General features: G+C 43.5%; 3 protein-coding genes across 4 annotated transcripts; 1 reads left to right on the forward strand and 2 right to left on the reverse strand.

The window, feature by feature from the left end:
* The first annotated feature begins 283 nt into the window (after positions 1-283).
* Positions 284-7,183, forward strand: bokb (BCL2 family apoptosis regulator BOK b). Its single transcript, XM_017422361.3, has 5 exons — positions 284-517; positions 859-1,257; positions 1,594-1,722; positions 4,597-4,760; positions 6,130-7,183. Exons 2-5 carry the CDS (start codon positions 1,032-1,034, stop codon positions 6,253-6,255), a joined length of 645 nt encoding a protein of 214 aa, XP_017277850.1. The 5' UTR covers positions 284-517; positions 859-1,031; the 3' UTR covers positions 6,256-7,183.
* On the reverse strand, positions 6,595-10,760 carry thap4 (THAP domain containing 4). Of its 2 annotated transcripts, none has more exons than XM_017422358.3 (5): positions 10,604-10,760; positions 8,619-8,775; positions 8,393-8,502; positions 7,911-8,014; positions 6,595-7,772 (listed from the first exon to the last, which is right to left on the reverse strand). In XM_017422358.3, the coding sequence occupies exons 1-5, from the start codon at positions 10,734-10,736 to the stop codon at positions 7,656-7,658; spliced, it is 621 nt and encodes a 206-aa protein (XP_017277847.1). In that variant the 5' UTR covers positions 10,737-10,760; the 3' UTR covers positions 6,595-7,655. The 2 variants fall into 2 exon arrangements, with proteins under 2 accessions (XP_017277847.1, XP_017277846.1); XM_017422357.3 differs by having other exon boundaries at positions 8,619-8,778.
* Positions 10,761-10,836: 76 nt separating this feature from the next.
* On the reverse strand, positions 10,837-14,472 carry agxtb (alanine--glyoxylate and serine--pyruvate aminotransferase b). The gene is made up of 11 exons (XM_017422356.2): positions 14,125-14,472; positions 13,706-13,898; positions 13,503-13,567; positions 13,296-13,396; positions 13,149-13,219; positions 12,973-13,057; positions 12,783-12,881; positions 12,607-12,676; positions 11,937-12,032; positions 11,615-11,743; positions 10,837-11,187 (listed from the first exon to the last, which is right to left on the reverse strand). Exons 1-11 carry the CDS (start codon positions 14,395-14,397, stop codon positions 11,080-11,082), a joined length of 1,290 nt encoding a protein of 429 aa, XP_017277845.1. The 5' UTR covers positions 14,398-14,472; the 3' UTR covers positions 10,837-11,079.
* Between the last annotated feature and the right edge of the window lie 1,724 nt (positions 14,473-16,196).

Genomic DNA, 16,196 nt, shown 5'->3' on the forward strand with positions numbered 1-16,196 from the left:
TGCGCACCGACGCCGCTTAATCCGCCCAGACTTGTGAATGAAAGGCGGGGCTGCGCTCGCTTCGTCTCCCTCTGCCGTGGCGGAGGCGGAGGCGGAGGCGGAGCGAGGGCTTTGGGTAAACGCACCCACCGCGGGCTTCACCGCGCCGTTAAACGAGCGCACCCGGCGGGGAGAGCCAATGGGAGGAGGCGACCAACAGGTAGGCGTCCTGTAGCGGACAGGAGCGGGCGTCTGTGCTGGAAGCTGGAAGAAGAGGAGGAGGAGGAGGAGGAGGGGGGCGGGTAGCTCCGGGAGGGGATTTGTTTTCTGGGCAAACAACAAGTGGACGGAACCGAGCGGCAGAGCGTGCTGGAAGCGAGAGCCTGGACCCGAACCCCTCCAGGTGGGGGGCGCCTAAAACCTCCGGGAGAGCTGGAGCGGGGAGGAGAAGAGGAGCACGGAGCTGCTGCGAGATGTTTTCTTCAGGAATCATAAATCAGGGCCATTTTTCGACGCGTCCGGGGATGAAGAGCTGACGGTGAGCATAACTTTCTCCTTCTTGTCCTCCTTGTCCTGACATTTGTCCTGACAGCCTTTGTGTCACATCAGGGCTGTCCCTGCCCCACCAGCAAACATTAACATCTTGTGCTTTCTGTGCTTGTTGTTGCACAATCCAAAGAAAAAGTGTAGCAATAAATATCTTGGTTGTGACTCACAACAATAACGCCTCCATCAGTCTTCTTATGTAAGTTTCCTGTCCCTTTTAGACTTTGTACACACCTACAGTTCTTCTAAATGTAAAAAAGAGAAAAAAATAGAGAGAGATTGTGTCTTTCTAACTAAACTAATCAGTGTTTTCTTCTGCTTGTGTCTCCACAGCATCCATTTTATCCTCATCCCTGATTCTGGAGAATTAGAATCAAAGCAAAACTTAAAACAACAACGAACAAAAAGGAGGAGGAGGAAAAGGAGGAGGACAGGTTTGGTTACCCAGCTGACCCCTGAGAGGTCAGCGCTCTCTCGCCGGCCCACAGCTTCTCCTGCAGGAGGGCATGGACGTGCTCCGGAGGTCCTCTGCGTTTGCCTCGGAGGTCCTGGAGGTGTTCGACCGCTCGCTGACGGAGAAGGAGCTGGTGTCCCAGTCCAAAGCTCTGTGCCGGGACTACATCCTGTCCAGGCTCAACCAGAACGGGCTGGGATGGTCCAAAACCGAAGTGAACTTCTCCCCGTCCACCAACGCAGCGCTCGCTGAGGTGTCTCTGGTGCTCATTTGTCTCGGTAAGAAGGCCTCTTTAACTTGTTAACCATGGACACAACCTGTCTTTTCCTTCTTTATGTAAGAACAGGACAACCTTGTCTCTTGTCTTTTCATGTGTTGGAGTAAACATCACAAGCAACGCCTTTTTATTTTTATACGAATTAAGACAAAGTGAATAAAAAAAAAAGTTCACATTTGCTTGTGTAAGTGTTAAAACGGGCATTCATGTGTTTGTTTAAAGATTTAAACTGCGACATGTCCGTGTAGGTTTCGTCTCGTCCATTCAGGCTCCTCTTCCTCATTGTTTTTCTTTTCCCTCCCCTCCTCTCGTCTCTGCTTGCCTCCTTGTTTCCCAGGCGACGAGCTGGAGGCCATGCAGCCCGGTCTGTACAGGAACGTGGCGCGGCAGCTCAACATCTCTGTTGCCATGGAGAACATGGTCTCAGATGCCTTCCTCGGCGTGGCAACAGAGATCTTCTCGGCAGGTAACCGAGCCGGCGGCGTCGGCGCCGATGATGAACACGCTCGCTCGGGGCGAGGGAAGTCTGCCAGCGCAGGAAGTGACAGTTTGGTGTAACGAGTGTGACTCTGCAAGTTGCATTTTCTATTTATTTATTATTCAAAATCCGTTCTGTCAGGCTGAAAGGGGCTTTCAGAGGAGTGAGTGGGTGTGAATCGCATGTAGGCGCAGGGAGACTTCATCTAAAACACATAATTATTCTGCAGTCTAAGTTTAGAAACTCCAGCACAACTTTGGGTTCTGGCTCCTTTGTAGGAGCCCTAACACATATTCTGTTTCTGTTCCGACTGAAGGCGATATATGGCTTTAAATTCAACATTCGTACACAAGCGTATCGAGACATTTTGCTGACAGACAAATGGATTTTGACAGCTTTAAGCACAGTGACCAGCACCTGGAAGTAAGGGATGTGATGCGATCGACTCTCAGCTACCACCACACCACATTTCAGCCCAATATCTGAAAAATTCACTGAATTATAATCATTCTTGCGTTTCCTAAGCTCAATTGGTTAAAATCTGTTCAGCGGCTCATGAGCTATTTCGCTCCAGATTTTTAAACCGAAGCTCTTGCCCAATATTTTAGCGCTCCAAATATGTGTTTTGGGTCAGTCCCAGCTGCTCCGAGTCATGACCGCGTTCGTGGCTTCTGAAGTCACTTGGTTGTGGCGGCCATCTTGAATCAGGTTGGCTCCAAAATGTGTCGAGCCGTAGATGCCCACCCGGTGATGCAACGCCTGCCAAGTGTCCGGCGGCTTGCGAGATATTGTGCTAACAGACAAACGCACAGACGCGATCGTAATCATCATCGCCCACCTTTTGCCTTCTTAGCAGCAAGAGAGAAGAAATACTGAGTAAAAATGTTCTTTTTTTTTTTAGACTTTTCGCCATCTGAGAGGAGAAAATGAGCAAAACAGAAACCTGCGAGGCCTAATTAGAAATTAGTCTCCAATTTTCTAACTGACGCTCGTTTAGATAAGGACCTAATTTAGTTTCAGCTCATCTGATTTGATGTAAGTCTCAGCAGGGCAGCCTTCTCCCTCCGTTTCTTGAACACAGAGTCCACAGATGCTGGTGCTAAAGTTGGCCTTTTTCAAGGAAAGCGGCGTCACGATGGGTCCTTTGTGGTTTTTATGAAGCTCATATTTACTTGTGAGGTTTGAAACTCGAGCTTAATCTAACATTTAATGAGGTCCTTGTGTTCCGAAGCTCGCAGAACTCCAGTGACTCCAACTGGGCTGTAAAAATGACAATTTGGGCACGTTTCTGTCTGAAAGGCTTCATGTCGTGTTTCTTTTCTTCATCGGTGTGATCGACACTTCATCGTCAAACAGGTCCTGAACATTCGCTATGAGAAATTCTACTCATTGAGGGGGGAAAGACAAGAGGTGCTGGTTGAACGTGGCTCTGCCGTGTCTGAAGGTGGGAGCAAATAGTCGAACAGTTTATGTTTCCTGAATCTAAAGTTCGGGGGAAAACAACCTGTTTTAGAACATTTAGTTCCTCTTTCCAGTGTGAGCCGGACGTCTTCATTGTGTGTCTTTGTTAAAGTTGTTTTTCCTGACAGCAGATGTTTTCTATTAAAAGCATCCCTGACATTTTACTGTGCCCAAATATGTAAAAAAAAAAAAACCCAACAGATTTTAAGTGATCTTGGTGAGCCTTGGAGGGAGATTAGAGAGTCAGAATTTGGCTTGTTGCCTGGAAATACCAAAAGAAAAAACAGACTTTCCTAATATAAATTTCATGCTGGTGTACGGGCCAAATGTTTTTTTTTTGGGGGGTCTTGACGTCACGGGGCTGTAAACTCGTGGCAGCAGCGTGGGATTCCTGCTGAAGAATAACAATCGGGTGAACTCCAGCTGCTCCGGCTTTCTGGGATGACTTGGATTAAAAATAGCTGAAACCAGAGACAGAACGCTGACTTTTCTGTCCCTGATTTGAAGCTGCTCATTCAGCTCTTGTTTGTTTTTTTTTTTGTTTTTAATTTGACACGACGAAATAACAGGAAATGTGTCTCCATGGAGCTCCGGCACGACGGTGTCCTTCAGTGAACCCCGGCACAGCTCGCCTCTCCTCCGCCTCTCTCGCGTCCTGCCTCCCACTCCTGTCCGTTCTCTCCTTCCGCCCTCCTCCCTCTTTATCCCCTGACATTCTCGCGTCTATTCTGGGCCCGCTTCTCAGTAGGGGAGGGAGACACGATGTGCTCGGACAGCTTCCATGGACGGTTATCTCGTTTAAGCTCCCCTGTGCAGCTCTATCCCCTTATAGGCGTCGCGGGTCAGCTCCGAGAGACGATCATGACGAGGCGAGCTGGACATAAAGAGGCCTTTAAACCCGGCTCTGCATCACTGAAAGACACCTCCAGCTGCATCCTAATGATCAGGCTGTTTGGAAGTGAGGTGAAGCAGAATCTCTGTTTGATTTTACATCTGGCTGCGGGCGTTTTTATAAAACCTCTTTATCAGTCAGGCTGACACGAACGCGCCGCTTTGTTGACACGAACCTGCTGTTCAGTGTTTATTTCAGTGCAAGGTCCACGGACTGTGGCAGGTCTGCCACGTCGGGTCAGGACATGGAGCCAAAACCTCGGGAGGAGGTGGGTGTTACCACCTGGGAAGGAGGGCCAAGGCCTTAAAAGGCAGTTTATCGATCCCTGTAAAGAAGAGCAGTGAATTCCCTCTGGGTGCAGTGTTTATTTTTTGCTCCTTGTCCATCACATAAGCTGCCCTGTGACTGGAAGACAAAATCAATCTGATGAGCGTGGAGAACTCTAACGTTGGAGTTTAATCGGCTAATCCAATGAACCCCCGTCCCTCTGTGTTTTTCTCTTGCTGCAGGTATAACATGGGGTAAGGTGGTCTCCATGTACGCCGTGGCAGGAGCTCTGGCGGTGGACTGCGTCAGATACGGCCACCCAACGACGGCTCACGTCCTCGTGGACAGCCTGGGACAGTTCGTGCGCAAATTTCTCGTTCCCTGGCTGAAGAGGCGGGGAGGATGGGTGAGTGCGGCCTGTTGGTCTCGTAAATGAGAAACGAAACAAGACGCGCCAACGCACAAGCGGCGCCGTAAACGGTGGCCACTCCTGTATCCTGGCATCCTGATTGGTGCGACAAGATTTTCTTCGTTTTTCTTCTTTGTTTTTAGGCAAACATGGAATAAGCTGGGTGTCTGCCTGCTGTAGGAGCTCTGCAGGTGTTTTTCTGTAGCAACACCTTATTTAGCATTCAGAATGAGGCGAACTTTCATAATCCCTGAGTTTCATAAAAGCTGATGATCGTTGGTCCAAAGTCTGAAAATAACAAGCTCCTCTCAGCTCTTCCTGGCTTCCTGCTGGTGCATATTTGAATTGATTTTAACAATCCTAGAGTTTTATTATTTATATGATAAGGTGACAATTTTTTATTTATTTATACATCATGATATTAAAAATAAAAGCCTAAGAGGGGATAAAGAGTATAAACAGTATTTTTTTTATCTACCAAACAAAAATCTTTCACTATAATCAAATTAATTTCTTCTCTCCTTAACAGGCATTTAATAAAAGTACTGAAAGTTTGAATACCTCTGTTTATTCTGCAGTTTTAGCTTCAAATAAAACTCTGAATGTGATAATAAAATATAACTTGACTTAGCTGGTCACTGCTGCAGGAGGGTACAGTTCAAGCTGCAAGTCAGCTGATTTAAAGAGAGTTAATATAATCTTTTTTTAATTTTATATCAGTGTTGGCCCTTCTGTACTGTTTTTACCGTTTGTTGGAGCGATGGGACTTAAAGGTATTAGTCTGTAATGTTAAATATTGTCTGTGCCGGATAATAAAAAAGATTATTACCTGTTATCTGTAATGGGCAAGTGGACTATTATCTCTGTATTTGATTGTTGAATTTGTTAAATTAAGAAAAAAAAAACACTAAGTTGTTTAGGTTAAATTTGTAAACATAAAAAAAGAGTAGTATTTAATACACTAATATTCAACCTTAGTCAAACAAATTAGTCAAGTTTAAATTAGTTCATGTCATACAGTCTTCATCTAACCACTTTATATTATTCAGGTCATTTTACTTGATTATCTTCTCCTGAAAATAAAGTTTTTTCTCATTCTGAGAGTTGTTACAGCATCTCATTTGATCTCTGAAACATTCAGGTTTTTTTTCTTTTTTGGCTCCAGTTTCTTTAAAAGACCTTTATTCTGAAAAGCCCTGTTTGCTCAGGCCAATGAGGAGCGGTGTTAGGAAACCGTTGCTCACATGAACTACGTGTTACAAACTGACATGGGACAACAAACGAATTGGACCTGTCAGATGCTTACAGAGTCCCTCTGTGTGCTTTTGTTTAAATCCTTGCATTTCTGTGTTTTCCTTCCCGTCAGACGGAGATCACGAAGTGCGTCGTGAAGATGGACCTCTCCCCGCAGCGCCACTGGTTGTCCTCCGTCGTCGAGTCCCTCAAGTATTTCCTCACCACGGTGTACGTCTACGTCATGAAGGAGCAGTGAGCGGACGGAGCTGAGACGGTTTTTTTTGCACATCTTAGACTCGTCGGTGAGGAGCTGGATCGGAGCCGGTGGCTGCGTTTGAGGACGGACTGTCCCGTTTGTTGCTGGATGAGCATCGACGAATGTTTCATCAGCGGCGTGTTTGTGTGGTTTCAGCGCGGGGGGGTGGGGTGGGATTACCCTTCAACCAAAGAGTAGTCGCCTCGCGTCGTGGCCGGAGATTTTCGGATGTCATTTCTTGTGTTAACTCTGCCTCTTCTACGCCTTTTTCTCTCTGTTAATGCCGGTGCAGTGGAGCGGGCTTTTCCAGTGTGATGTGAAGCTTTTTTCATGCTGCTGACGTTAACAGGCTGATGCTCAAGTTTAAGGTTTTGTCTTAAATTATGTACCTTTCACAAGGAGCGCTGAAGGTGACGGCGGACGGTTCTGGGTCTGGATAAGGGCCAACAGAAGAGTTCTGAGTAACCAGCTCTGAGTTTCCACTCGTTGGATGGTATTAACTGTTTACACTTGATGAGTTTAAGCTGTTGTTCTTAACTAAAGCGCACACTGTGTTTCTTTCCATTCTTGCCCTAAGATCACTCCTGTGTTTTGTTTTGTTTTTTTCTCATGGAGCACTTTAGGGGTCTTTTTCTGGGCCAAAGAGCTTTCTGTGGACAGCCTGAATGTAAATATTTTTGATTATATTTTAATTTCTTTTTGTTTTTAATTTGTAACCTATTTATTCATGATTGTATTGATAATTTTTTTTTTTTTTTTTACACTCCGGTTAAGGCTAACACTTGAAAGCGCTGCGGTATATTTAACCTGTCAGCATGAAGGCTCTTCAGGATGGTTGTGTGTAATTAGTGTCACCTTCACAGTCTTAATTTGCACAAGAGTCTTTTTGCTCATTTTTTTTACAACAATAAAATTCAACCAAATGTCACTAATGGACTTGCGACACTTTGTTTAACTGTTTGGCAGCTTTTAATAGTTTCATTTCGAACTAAAGTAAGTCATTTAAAGCACTTTTGACAGATGTCTTCTCCTTTGTGGGTTCACAGGAGTTCAAAAGGCTTTAATTGTTTTCATTGCCCCCAAAATGAAGGATTTTTATATCTTTTTATAGGGAATAAAATATGGTTGTGATTGTGTTGTTTTAATCTCTTAACCACCAAACTCTGGGCATATTTAACAACAGGAGCACCTTGTCTGATCACATGAATCTGTTTTTTTTATTCTTTTAATGTAGATTTGATCAAAACAGTAAGATTTAAACAAATGATTTATTTAAATGGACCTAATTTATATCCATTAGACTGATGGAAACCATAATTTGTGCATCTTAACACAGAAGAAGAAGAACAAACTCTTCTGATAACCCCAGAACTTCCTGCCTGACAGATCCGATCGCTGGGTCAAGATGAGCGCCGGTAGGTGATGTGCAAGTGCTGAGACGGCGGCTGGTTGTCTGTCGCCATGGTAACCGTCTGCTCCAGCTTCCCATCTGGTCGGAGCTGAAAGACCCGAGAAATCTGGAGAAGAAAAAGCAGAGGAGCGGGTGAGGTAGCCGGCACAGCGCGGCGGCGTTTACTGATCTATATAAGCTCAGACTCCAGCTCGCCGATGGGCGGGGTTTACGCCTGCGAGCGTCGACGAATCAGGGGCTTTACCTGCTGCACGTGGGGCTCCTTGGCGAAAGAGATCCTGGCCACGCTTTGGGTCTGCAGTTTCAGCTGCTGCCCCGTGAGCTCTCCCTCTTCGATGTCCACCAGACCTGTGCGGGAAGCACAACGTTTGACCCCATAAAACCGTGTTCGTACAACAAACGCTACAGAGGAAATAAAAAAAAGATGAAAATAAATTAAAACACAACAACACGCTTGTGAGGGGTTACAGTACAGAACTCGTATGATCAAAAACTAAAAGAGAACGAACAAGACTGATTTGTTTTGTGTTTTTTCTTTGTGTTTTTACTCTTGACCTGGTGTGAAATGAGGCATGTGCCATTTCTTGTACAGTAACTGCATCCATTTGGATTAATTTGTTCCAGCAGCATCGTTCAGAGCTTTAATGACACTTTAATAAAGTCAGCAGAACCTCCCAGACACCGAGCTGCCGCAGACCGCCCTGATAGGAGCGGTTCGAGGTCTACCTGTGTTCTGTGCGTTGATGAAGGCCACTTTGTTGGTCCCCGGCTGGATCCGGATGAAACCACATTCTCTGTGCATCGGCTTGTTGGTCTCTGCATGGAACGCGTTGAACCTGTAGAAGACAGAATTACCTCAGGGCAAGATTGTTTTTTTAATCTTCATTCCAGTTTATCACTAAAACCTCCAGTCAGGTTAGTTATCTAAATAATGTCATTGAGTTGGACCTACGTGTAGTTAATGACTGGTTGCCCCACGTGGCTGAACTGTAGCTTCTCTGTGTAGCGGAATGGCTTGATGGTGGGGAAGGTGCCCTCTCCAGGCTCGTCGCTCTCCCAGCATCCCAGCAGCCAGTTCAGAGGCTGGAGGACTGGGTTCAGCTCCACCGCTGCTAAATAAACACACACACACACACACACACACACACACACGCACACACTTTAGGCTTCCACTTGTTTAAAAACAGACAAAGATTTTAATACAGGTAGCTCTGATATTTAGTTCACAATCCAGGAAACATAAAGGCTAATGTAATAGTTACATTACATTGATGCTAATATTAAAAGAGAGTCCAGATCTGTCAGAACTAATAAGAATTGAATTTAACTTTAAGATCTCCTATAAAAGGTGCCCAGTCCCGTCTGCGTACCGTGATTCTGCCGCACTGAAACTTTTGGATTATGCCTGTTTGTCTCTCATGTTTATTTGTAACAGTATGAAGTGTGTGTGCATATTTATTTTTCTAGGTTTATTCATCTTTTTAAGCCTAACCAAGGACGGGGCCTTGCCATGTATTCTCGCCATGTTTTATGCAGCATTATTTCATGTATCATCCCTGATTAAATCAGCCTGTATAAAGATAAATAAACCTGAGCGACAAACCTTTCACGCAGAAACATTCAATTAGTTAGTTGGGTCGATCGTAACCGAAACTGGAGATCTTGTGTGTGGAACAGCATAATGTTCTGGTTTTATGACTTGAAGTGAGCAATGTAGAATGACAAAAGGGGCCAATCTGATGAGAGTACATCACTGTCACGTCCAGAAGATGGCAGCGATGCAGCATAATGAAGGCAGCTGGCAGGCAGACACGATCCTGAGATAATAATCATGTGGCTCCCAGCTCGAAAAAGAAATTATAAACGATCATTTATAGGTTGGATAAGCTGCCAACACAAGCTGCAAAAAACAACACATGTATAGTGATACTGTACTCTCTAAATCTGAGGGCGACGGAGTTGTGAGGCATAAAAATCAGGGAGAAATAAACAACCGGAAACTGTAGAACATGTAGCTCTTACTTGAATTATTATTATTATTATTACCTACAATTAATTAAATATAGCATTCCCTGAAGGAATGCATATCACCCACTGCCTTTGATGCCAGAGTTTTAGACTAAATTTTTGATAACTTCTTATGATAAGAAGGGGCTTTTAGTAGTTTTTGCTCAAACTAACTAACATCGCAAGAGCTCATGATTGGGTTATGTGTTGTGAATGACTCTCAGCTACTACCACGTCAAAGTTTCGCTCAATATCTGTAAAACTGACTGAGCTGTAACCATTTTTGTGTCCGATAATGCCAACTAATTGTGGCGGCCACCTTGAATTGGACTGGCAGCAAGAGTTCAGCAGCTGTAGCTGTCCATCCAATCATTGCTTTCAGGAAGTTTCATTAAAATCTGTCCAGTGGTTCATGAGATATTTTGCTAACAGACAAGCAAACACACATACTCGGGCAAAACACCTTATTTGAAACAATCTGCAGATCGAGACGCTTCCTGCAGGTGGCGGTAATGAGCTATTTTTAGGATGAGAGCTGCTGTTTGAGCTGAAAGAAGAAGACATCAGACCAGAAAAATGACTTTTTTATGCAACAACAGCACAGGTAGAGACACCATAGGAGAAGAGAAGGATAAAGCTAAATAAAAGTAGATTAAACGCAGATTTTATCGACAATAATAGCCCTTGTCCTTTGACTTGAACAGGCAGATGAGTCACTTATATTATCGCTTTCGGCCAAATAAAGAAAAATCTCAAAAGAGCAGTAGTTCTGTGTAAAACAAAGGACAAGCCAAGTTAAGGACACTTTAAAAAAATCTATAGCAAGTGTGGCTTTAATAGGAAAGCGATATAATTATTATATCACCAATATGACAGGTAAACAAACAAAAAAATAAACTTAAGGTAGTCGCAATTTTCCTTTTCACCTACCAGTGTTTGCAACAGGACAAGCCATTGAGAATGAAGCCGAACCTGAAGTACAAAATGAAAGTCTCAAGTCAACAAACACTTTGAGCAGCAGGCTCGGTATGACGTAGTCAACGTCGCGCACGCCGCGGTGCATTCTGGGAAATGTAGTCTACTCGATTCTCTTCTATATATATTTTGGTTTAAAACAAAGTATATTAAAAAGCAACGTTTTTGAACACGGACATGAGTGTTGCTTCATAAAATGAGGAGAACTTTATTGACATCTTTATTACACTCAGCAGGACAATGCAGGTTCACAAGAACAAGAAAGGCCTCTAAATTCCCTGCAGTAAAAAAAAAAACACAATGAGGGAATCCCGGATTGCATGCACTGTCTTCCATGAGAAAAACCATTTTTTAAAAAAATATATAGATATATACTTTTCTGTATATGTATGTATAAGGGATCTGAGTCAGTGATCTGGACGTATGAGCTCTTAAGCCTTGCTCTTTTTGCAGTTTTTGAGAGCATCAGCCAGGGCGTGCAGTGCCATATCAGCATTGGTCTTCTCACAGTTGTATCCCATCAATCCGATCCTCATCACCTAATTAAAAGAGAGGGCGGAAACAGAGTGTATCAGTGTCTGCAGTGATTCAGCAGGATGGCTCAGAAACACGCGGTAGCTACCAGACTCAGGACGCTGATCTTGTTTAAACGTTGTCACTTTGAAAGTTTAATCTAATGAGTGTTTATATCAAAATATACATGTAAATATATCTGTTTGTTAGTGCAGATATGAATTGTTTCATCGTAAAAGCATGTTGGTATATCCATTTGTAAGATTTTAATATGTTAAATAGAAACAGTTGTTAAAAAATTAATGATTGTTTTTGATCCAAGTGTATTTAAACATCTCCCGTCACTGAGACTGAGGGTCGTATCTAAATACAGCGTCACAGATTCTCTCAAACTGACTCTGATCGTGTTTCAGATGTTTACAGCTGTGGGCTAAACTCTCAGGGTCTACTAACCATGCCGATGGAAGGGCCCAGTCCTCCTGTCATCTCCATCTGGTGGTGCTTCATGATGTAGGTCAGCATCTCCCTCCAGTCGTAGCCTTCGGGAATGGATATGGTGGTGACGGAGGGAAGCCTTAAATCCTGCAGGAGACACGTGTCAAAGTTACTGTCTGTGGTCACGGAACAACAACACAACACAAGAGGACTGCTGATACACGGTTTTTCTTAACGTCAGTTTAATTGTGTCTTTCTGGTTATGCTTCCTTCAGAAGTATATATTTTTACAGATTTTATGGGAGCAACATTATGTTATTCTGCTTTATTTGTGCATTACCTTTTCAGGGATGAAGAGTTTGAGGCCCAGATCTTCAAGTCCTCTGTAAAGGTAGGCTGCCACCTCTTTGTGTTTCCTCCAAGACTCCTCCAGCCCCTAGATGGAGACAAAGATTAATCATGCTGGGACATAAGTCTTTACAAATATTAGAAAGATTGAAGCTCTTGAGAACAAACATTTCCAAAGGAATAGACCTGACCACAACAAAAGGCTGATCTGACAACACTTTGTAGTAAAGTTTCAAGACTAATGTATGATTTTTTTTTTTAGATTCAAAACCCATACCGAAAAGAAGAGAACTCAGTTCACCATGAAAGGAATGTAATTGCAGGCAATACTTTATAGTAAATGTCTTAACCACACAGTTTAAAACAAAAACAAACCAAATAAGAACAGGTTAAAAAGGTCAAGACTCCAGCAGCCAGTATAAGAAAGACCCTTTTGACAGATTATACATCGGTCAAATAATCAAGTTGTTCTTTATGTTCCACAAGTTTTCCTGAAATTGACCTCCTTAAATTTGTTTCCCTCTCGAGGGGACTTAAAGTTTAACCTTAAGATCGCTGTAAAGAAACATTAAACAATGTTCTCCAAATTGAATACTTCTAAAAGAAAACTCAAACTAAATTAAAACATGTAGGTTAGAAATGTTACTAAAACATCTATTTACCTTCTCAGCCAGAATTGCCAGACTCTCTCTCAGTGCAAAGAATCCAGATACAGGACCAGTGTGGTGGTATCTAAAACCCATATCACATGGCTGTATTATATAGCTTATATTAGTATAATGACTAAAATAATCTTTTCCAGCATGTCTATTTAATTTTCATAAAACTGTGGACTCACGCTCTGGCTGGTTTCCCATCACAGCCCCAGTAGTTGGACAGGTGGGTCATGTCAAATAGGTAAGACACTGGTTTTGTTTTCCTGTTGAACATCTTGTGGCTGTGTGGAAGATAAAAGGACTCTGTTACTTTAATAACTTTAAATTGTTTAGAGCGCAGTTGTGGAAATATAGCGCGCAGACGTTTCTCACCATGCTCTGTCATTAAAAGAGATGGGTGCTGTGCCAGGAGGTGCATTCAGGGCCTTCTGAGAACCAGTGTACAGGATGTCGATTTCTTTAAACACAATAAAAAAAACCAACAACATGCAGTTACATGCCTGCACTAGAGGGAGCAGAGAAAGTTAGTTTGTTTGTGATTCGCCTACTCTGTTTGTCCATAAAAATCGGTGCTGCTCCAAGTGAGGCAACCGTGTCAACCAGGAAGAGGCAGTTGTGTCTGCAGGAGACGGAACAGTGAGCAGCAGCGTAATAAGTCGTGACAGAGCTCTGTTTGGAGCAGGAGGCTTACTTACTTTCTGCAAATGTCTCCGATGCCGTCTACAGGGTGACAGAGGCCGGCTGAGGACTCGCCGTGTGCGAGGAAAAACAAGACCGGCTTGTGCTTTTCTATGGCCTGGAAGGGAACACATTTGTTCTTGTTACCTGTGGCTCGACTGAGCCTCACTTTGGTGTTCGAATTGAAACTTTAGAGCTGATTTCAGAGGCGTGATGGTGTCAACCTGTTCGATTTCTTTATTGGTAAAATATCCTCCAGGTGCTTTCTCCAGTCTGTGTGCGTTGGCACCTATTGGCAGAGCAAAAAGAAAGTCAGATTTGGATTTAAATATACAAATAAATTATTCAGATATGATCTTGCTGTTATGAACTGTCAAGAGTTTTTATTCCCTTTGGTGAGCCAGGATGTGCGTGTGTAAAATCCTACCCATTCTCTCTGCAATCTCAGCCACACGCTCCCCCCATATGCCGTTGATGGCGATGAGGACGCTCTCTCCGGGCTCCACCGTGTTGAACACAGCGCACTCCATGGCTGCGTGTCCGGAGCCGCTCATAGATATGGTCATATTGTTTTCTGTCTGAAAGGCGTACTGGATCCCCTTCTTGATGTCATTCATGATCTGTGACACGCAGTGGAAACGTGATAAGTATCCAATTCGATTCAGTGGCGATTGGAAATGAAATGCCTTCAATGATTGTGCGCAAGGCGAGCTTGTGCGCAATTACGCACGGGACGTTTCTGCTTTGAGTGTCACAGTCACAAAAATAGATTACAAATTTAACTCAAGAGGCTTCGTAAGCAATAAAATAGACTTTGTTAGTCTAACTGACTTTCTGAGCATTTACCTGATACATTTCTGGATGCAAGTGGCCGATGATCGGCCTGGCCCCTGAGGCTAAAACACGTGGAGGAACATTTGATGGTCCCGGTCCGAACAGGTAACGGTAGGGCACCTCTAGAGGTCGGAGAATGCAGGCGGGCGGCGGGATGGTGACGGAGGACATGGAGCGGTCCAGGCGCTGCAGCAGCGGCGCGCTCCTCGCAGCCAGCGGGCTGTCGAGAGCAGCTGCAGCCTGCTGAGCGAGCAACGCGCTCCGGCTGAACAAAGCCCGCTGCATCTCGGCTGGTGTCCTGGTCCTGAGAGGCCTGCCGGGAGGGTGATGTCACCTCTGGCAGATGGAGAGACTGAGTCTGAGAACGGGGCTTGGGTGGGAATTTAAAACAAACAGGTCTTTGACCTGGTGGGCAAGGGCTGGCGTGCGTCACTTTGCGCAACAAGGTGCACCACAGAAGATTAAACCCTTATAGTAAAAGAACAACGTGCTCTTTACAGACTTTTAATTATGTTGTAGAGTTTGCACTCACCTCTGGAAACAAAACTTTCACTTTTTTGGGAACAGTTTTACATTTTCTTACACCTGAGAGTATCTAGAAGCTTATTCCTTAATTTATGTCAAACTAAAAACAAACAGCAAGGAAGAAAAATACACAATAACATTTTTGTCTTAGGATTGCTGTGTAGCTTGAATTAAATCTCCTGTAGTGACACCCAGTGTTTGATTTCTTTGCTTTTTTCCCCTAATGTCAGATCCATCTGCCCATGACCCACATGCACGACTAGTTTTGGTGGCACATTTCTGGTTTGGATCCTCTTGGCTCTTGAACTGTGTGGAAAAGTGAAGTACTGCACTTGGCAGCTTGGAACCGGTTGTCGTTGGTTCATTTGAGGCGAATTGTTGATTTTTGTCTGCCCCTTCAGTCACAGCAGCCTTTGGGGTGTAAAGAGGAGGCTCCTCCGGGCGAGCCAATCTGCTTTCAGCGGAGGAAACACACACCAACCCATATAAAGACATAAACACACATCCAAAGGCACTCTGGCTCAGTTTTGCAAGAAGGCACACAGACTTTTAAACACGTAAAATCAAGCCTTTATTTTCACCTTACATATCCTCCCTCGAAAAATAAATCAGAAGATAACTGAACATTAGCTGTGTTGTTTGAGCTTCTTACAAATCTCTAAAATCATGTCTTTAGTTTTTGACGTCAACATCAGTATGAAACTCTAAACCACTCAGGTCAAACATTTATATAATGTTCTTCTGTCCAGTTAATATACTAATATGTTCTGATCTAAAGTCCCTTTCTAAGTGTGGCTGGGTAAATAATTACACAGAAAGTAAACAAGGGAGATTTGGAGTTCTCACTGACTGCTGATATAGAGACAACCCTCATGTTTCCAAACTGAGGAGGAGAAGAAATAAACAACAAGTCTGTCAAAAAAAATATTTTAACGTTTGGTCATATTTAAAAAAAAATTATTACAGCCCATACAGAATCTAACTTTTAATGTATCAGTTTATAGTGATGACAAATACAATCCTTTGCATTGTGCGCACTCTGTCTGGTTTTATAATGGTGAATATGTGGTTGCACATACAGTTCTGTGCAAAAGTTTTAAACCACCCATAACTCTCCTCTTATCTCTGGAGTCAACTTGACCCTGTTCAGTGTTTGACGTCTCTAAATGAAAGATTAACATCATGATTTTGTTCATATTTAAGGTTTTTTTTCTAATTTCATGGGGGCAACTGGGTGAACAGCTTAACACAACGTTAGATTTTCATATATGGCTGCATATACAGCTCAGTGCAAAGGTTTTAAAACACTCTTGATCCAAGAACCCAGAGATTTTTTGTTTTTTTTGCAAATCTCAAAAAATGGTCTTGACAAACAATTCTTTAAGTTTTCTAAGGATTTTTGGACTTTGTCTGCTTTTCGCACTCATTTTCAGTTCAGTCTGACCATTTTTGGAGGACTCTTTTTGTTGCATTTTAAGTCATTTAGCTCTGATTTATGAAATGTTCAGGCCTTCCAACCTCAAGAAATGAAGCATAGATGTGTCTATACGCAAAAAATG

The sequence above is a fragment of the Kryptolebias marmoratus genome, linkage group LG20 (assembly GCF_001649575.2).
Source record: "Kryptolebias marmoratus isolate JLee-2015 linkage group LG20, ASM164957v2, whole genome shotgun sequence".
Lineage (NCBI taxonomy): Eukaryota > Metazoa > Chordata > Actinopteri > Cyprinodontiformes > Rivulidae > Kryptolebias > Kryptolebias marmoratus.

Coding starts and splice junctions, on each gene's coding strand:
- bokb (XM_017422361.3), top strand. CDS start 1,032: ATGGACGTGCTCCGGAGGTCCTCTGCGTTTGCCTCGGAGGTCCTGGAG. Junction 1,723..4,596: donor AACAGAGATCTTCTCGGCAG/GTAACCGAGCCG, acceptor CTCTTGCTGCAG/GTATAACATGGGGTAAGGTG. Junction 4,761..6,129: donor TGAAGAGGCGGGGAGGATGG/GTGAGTGCGGCC, acceptor CCTTCCCGTCAG/ACGGAGATCACGAAGTGCGT.
- thap4 (XM_017422357.3), bottom strand. CDS start 10,736: ATGCACCGCGGCGTGCGCGACGTTGACTACGTCATACCGAGCCTGCTG. Junction 8,779..10,603: donor TTGTCCTGTTGCAAACACTG/GTAGGTGAAAAG, acceptor GTGTTTATTTAG/CAGCGGTGGAGCTGAACCCA. Junction 8,503..8,618: donor CAACCAGTCATTAACTACAC/GTAGGTCCAACT, acceptor TGTCTTCTACAG/GTTCAACGCGTTCCATGCAG.
- agxtb (XM_017422356.2), bottom strand. CDS start 14,397: ATGCAGCGGGCTTTGTTCAGCCGGAGCGCGTTGCTCGCTCAGCAGGCT. Junction 13,568..13,705: donor TGAGATTGCAGAGAGAATGG/GTAGGATTTTAC, acceptor CTCTGCCAATAG/GTGCCAACGCACACAGACTG. Junction 13,220..13,295: donor ATCGGAGACATTTGCAGAAA/GTAAGTAAGCCT, acceptor CGTCTCCTGCAG/ACACAACTGCCTCTTCCTGG.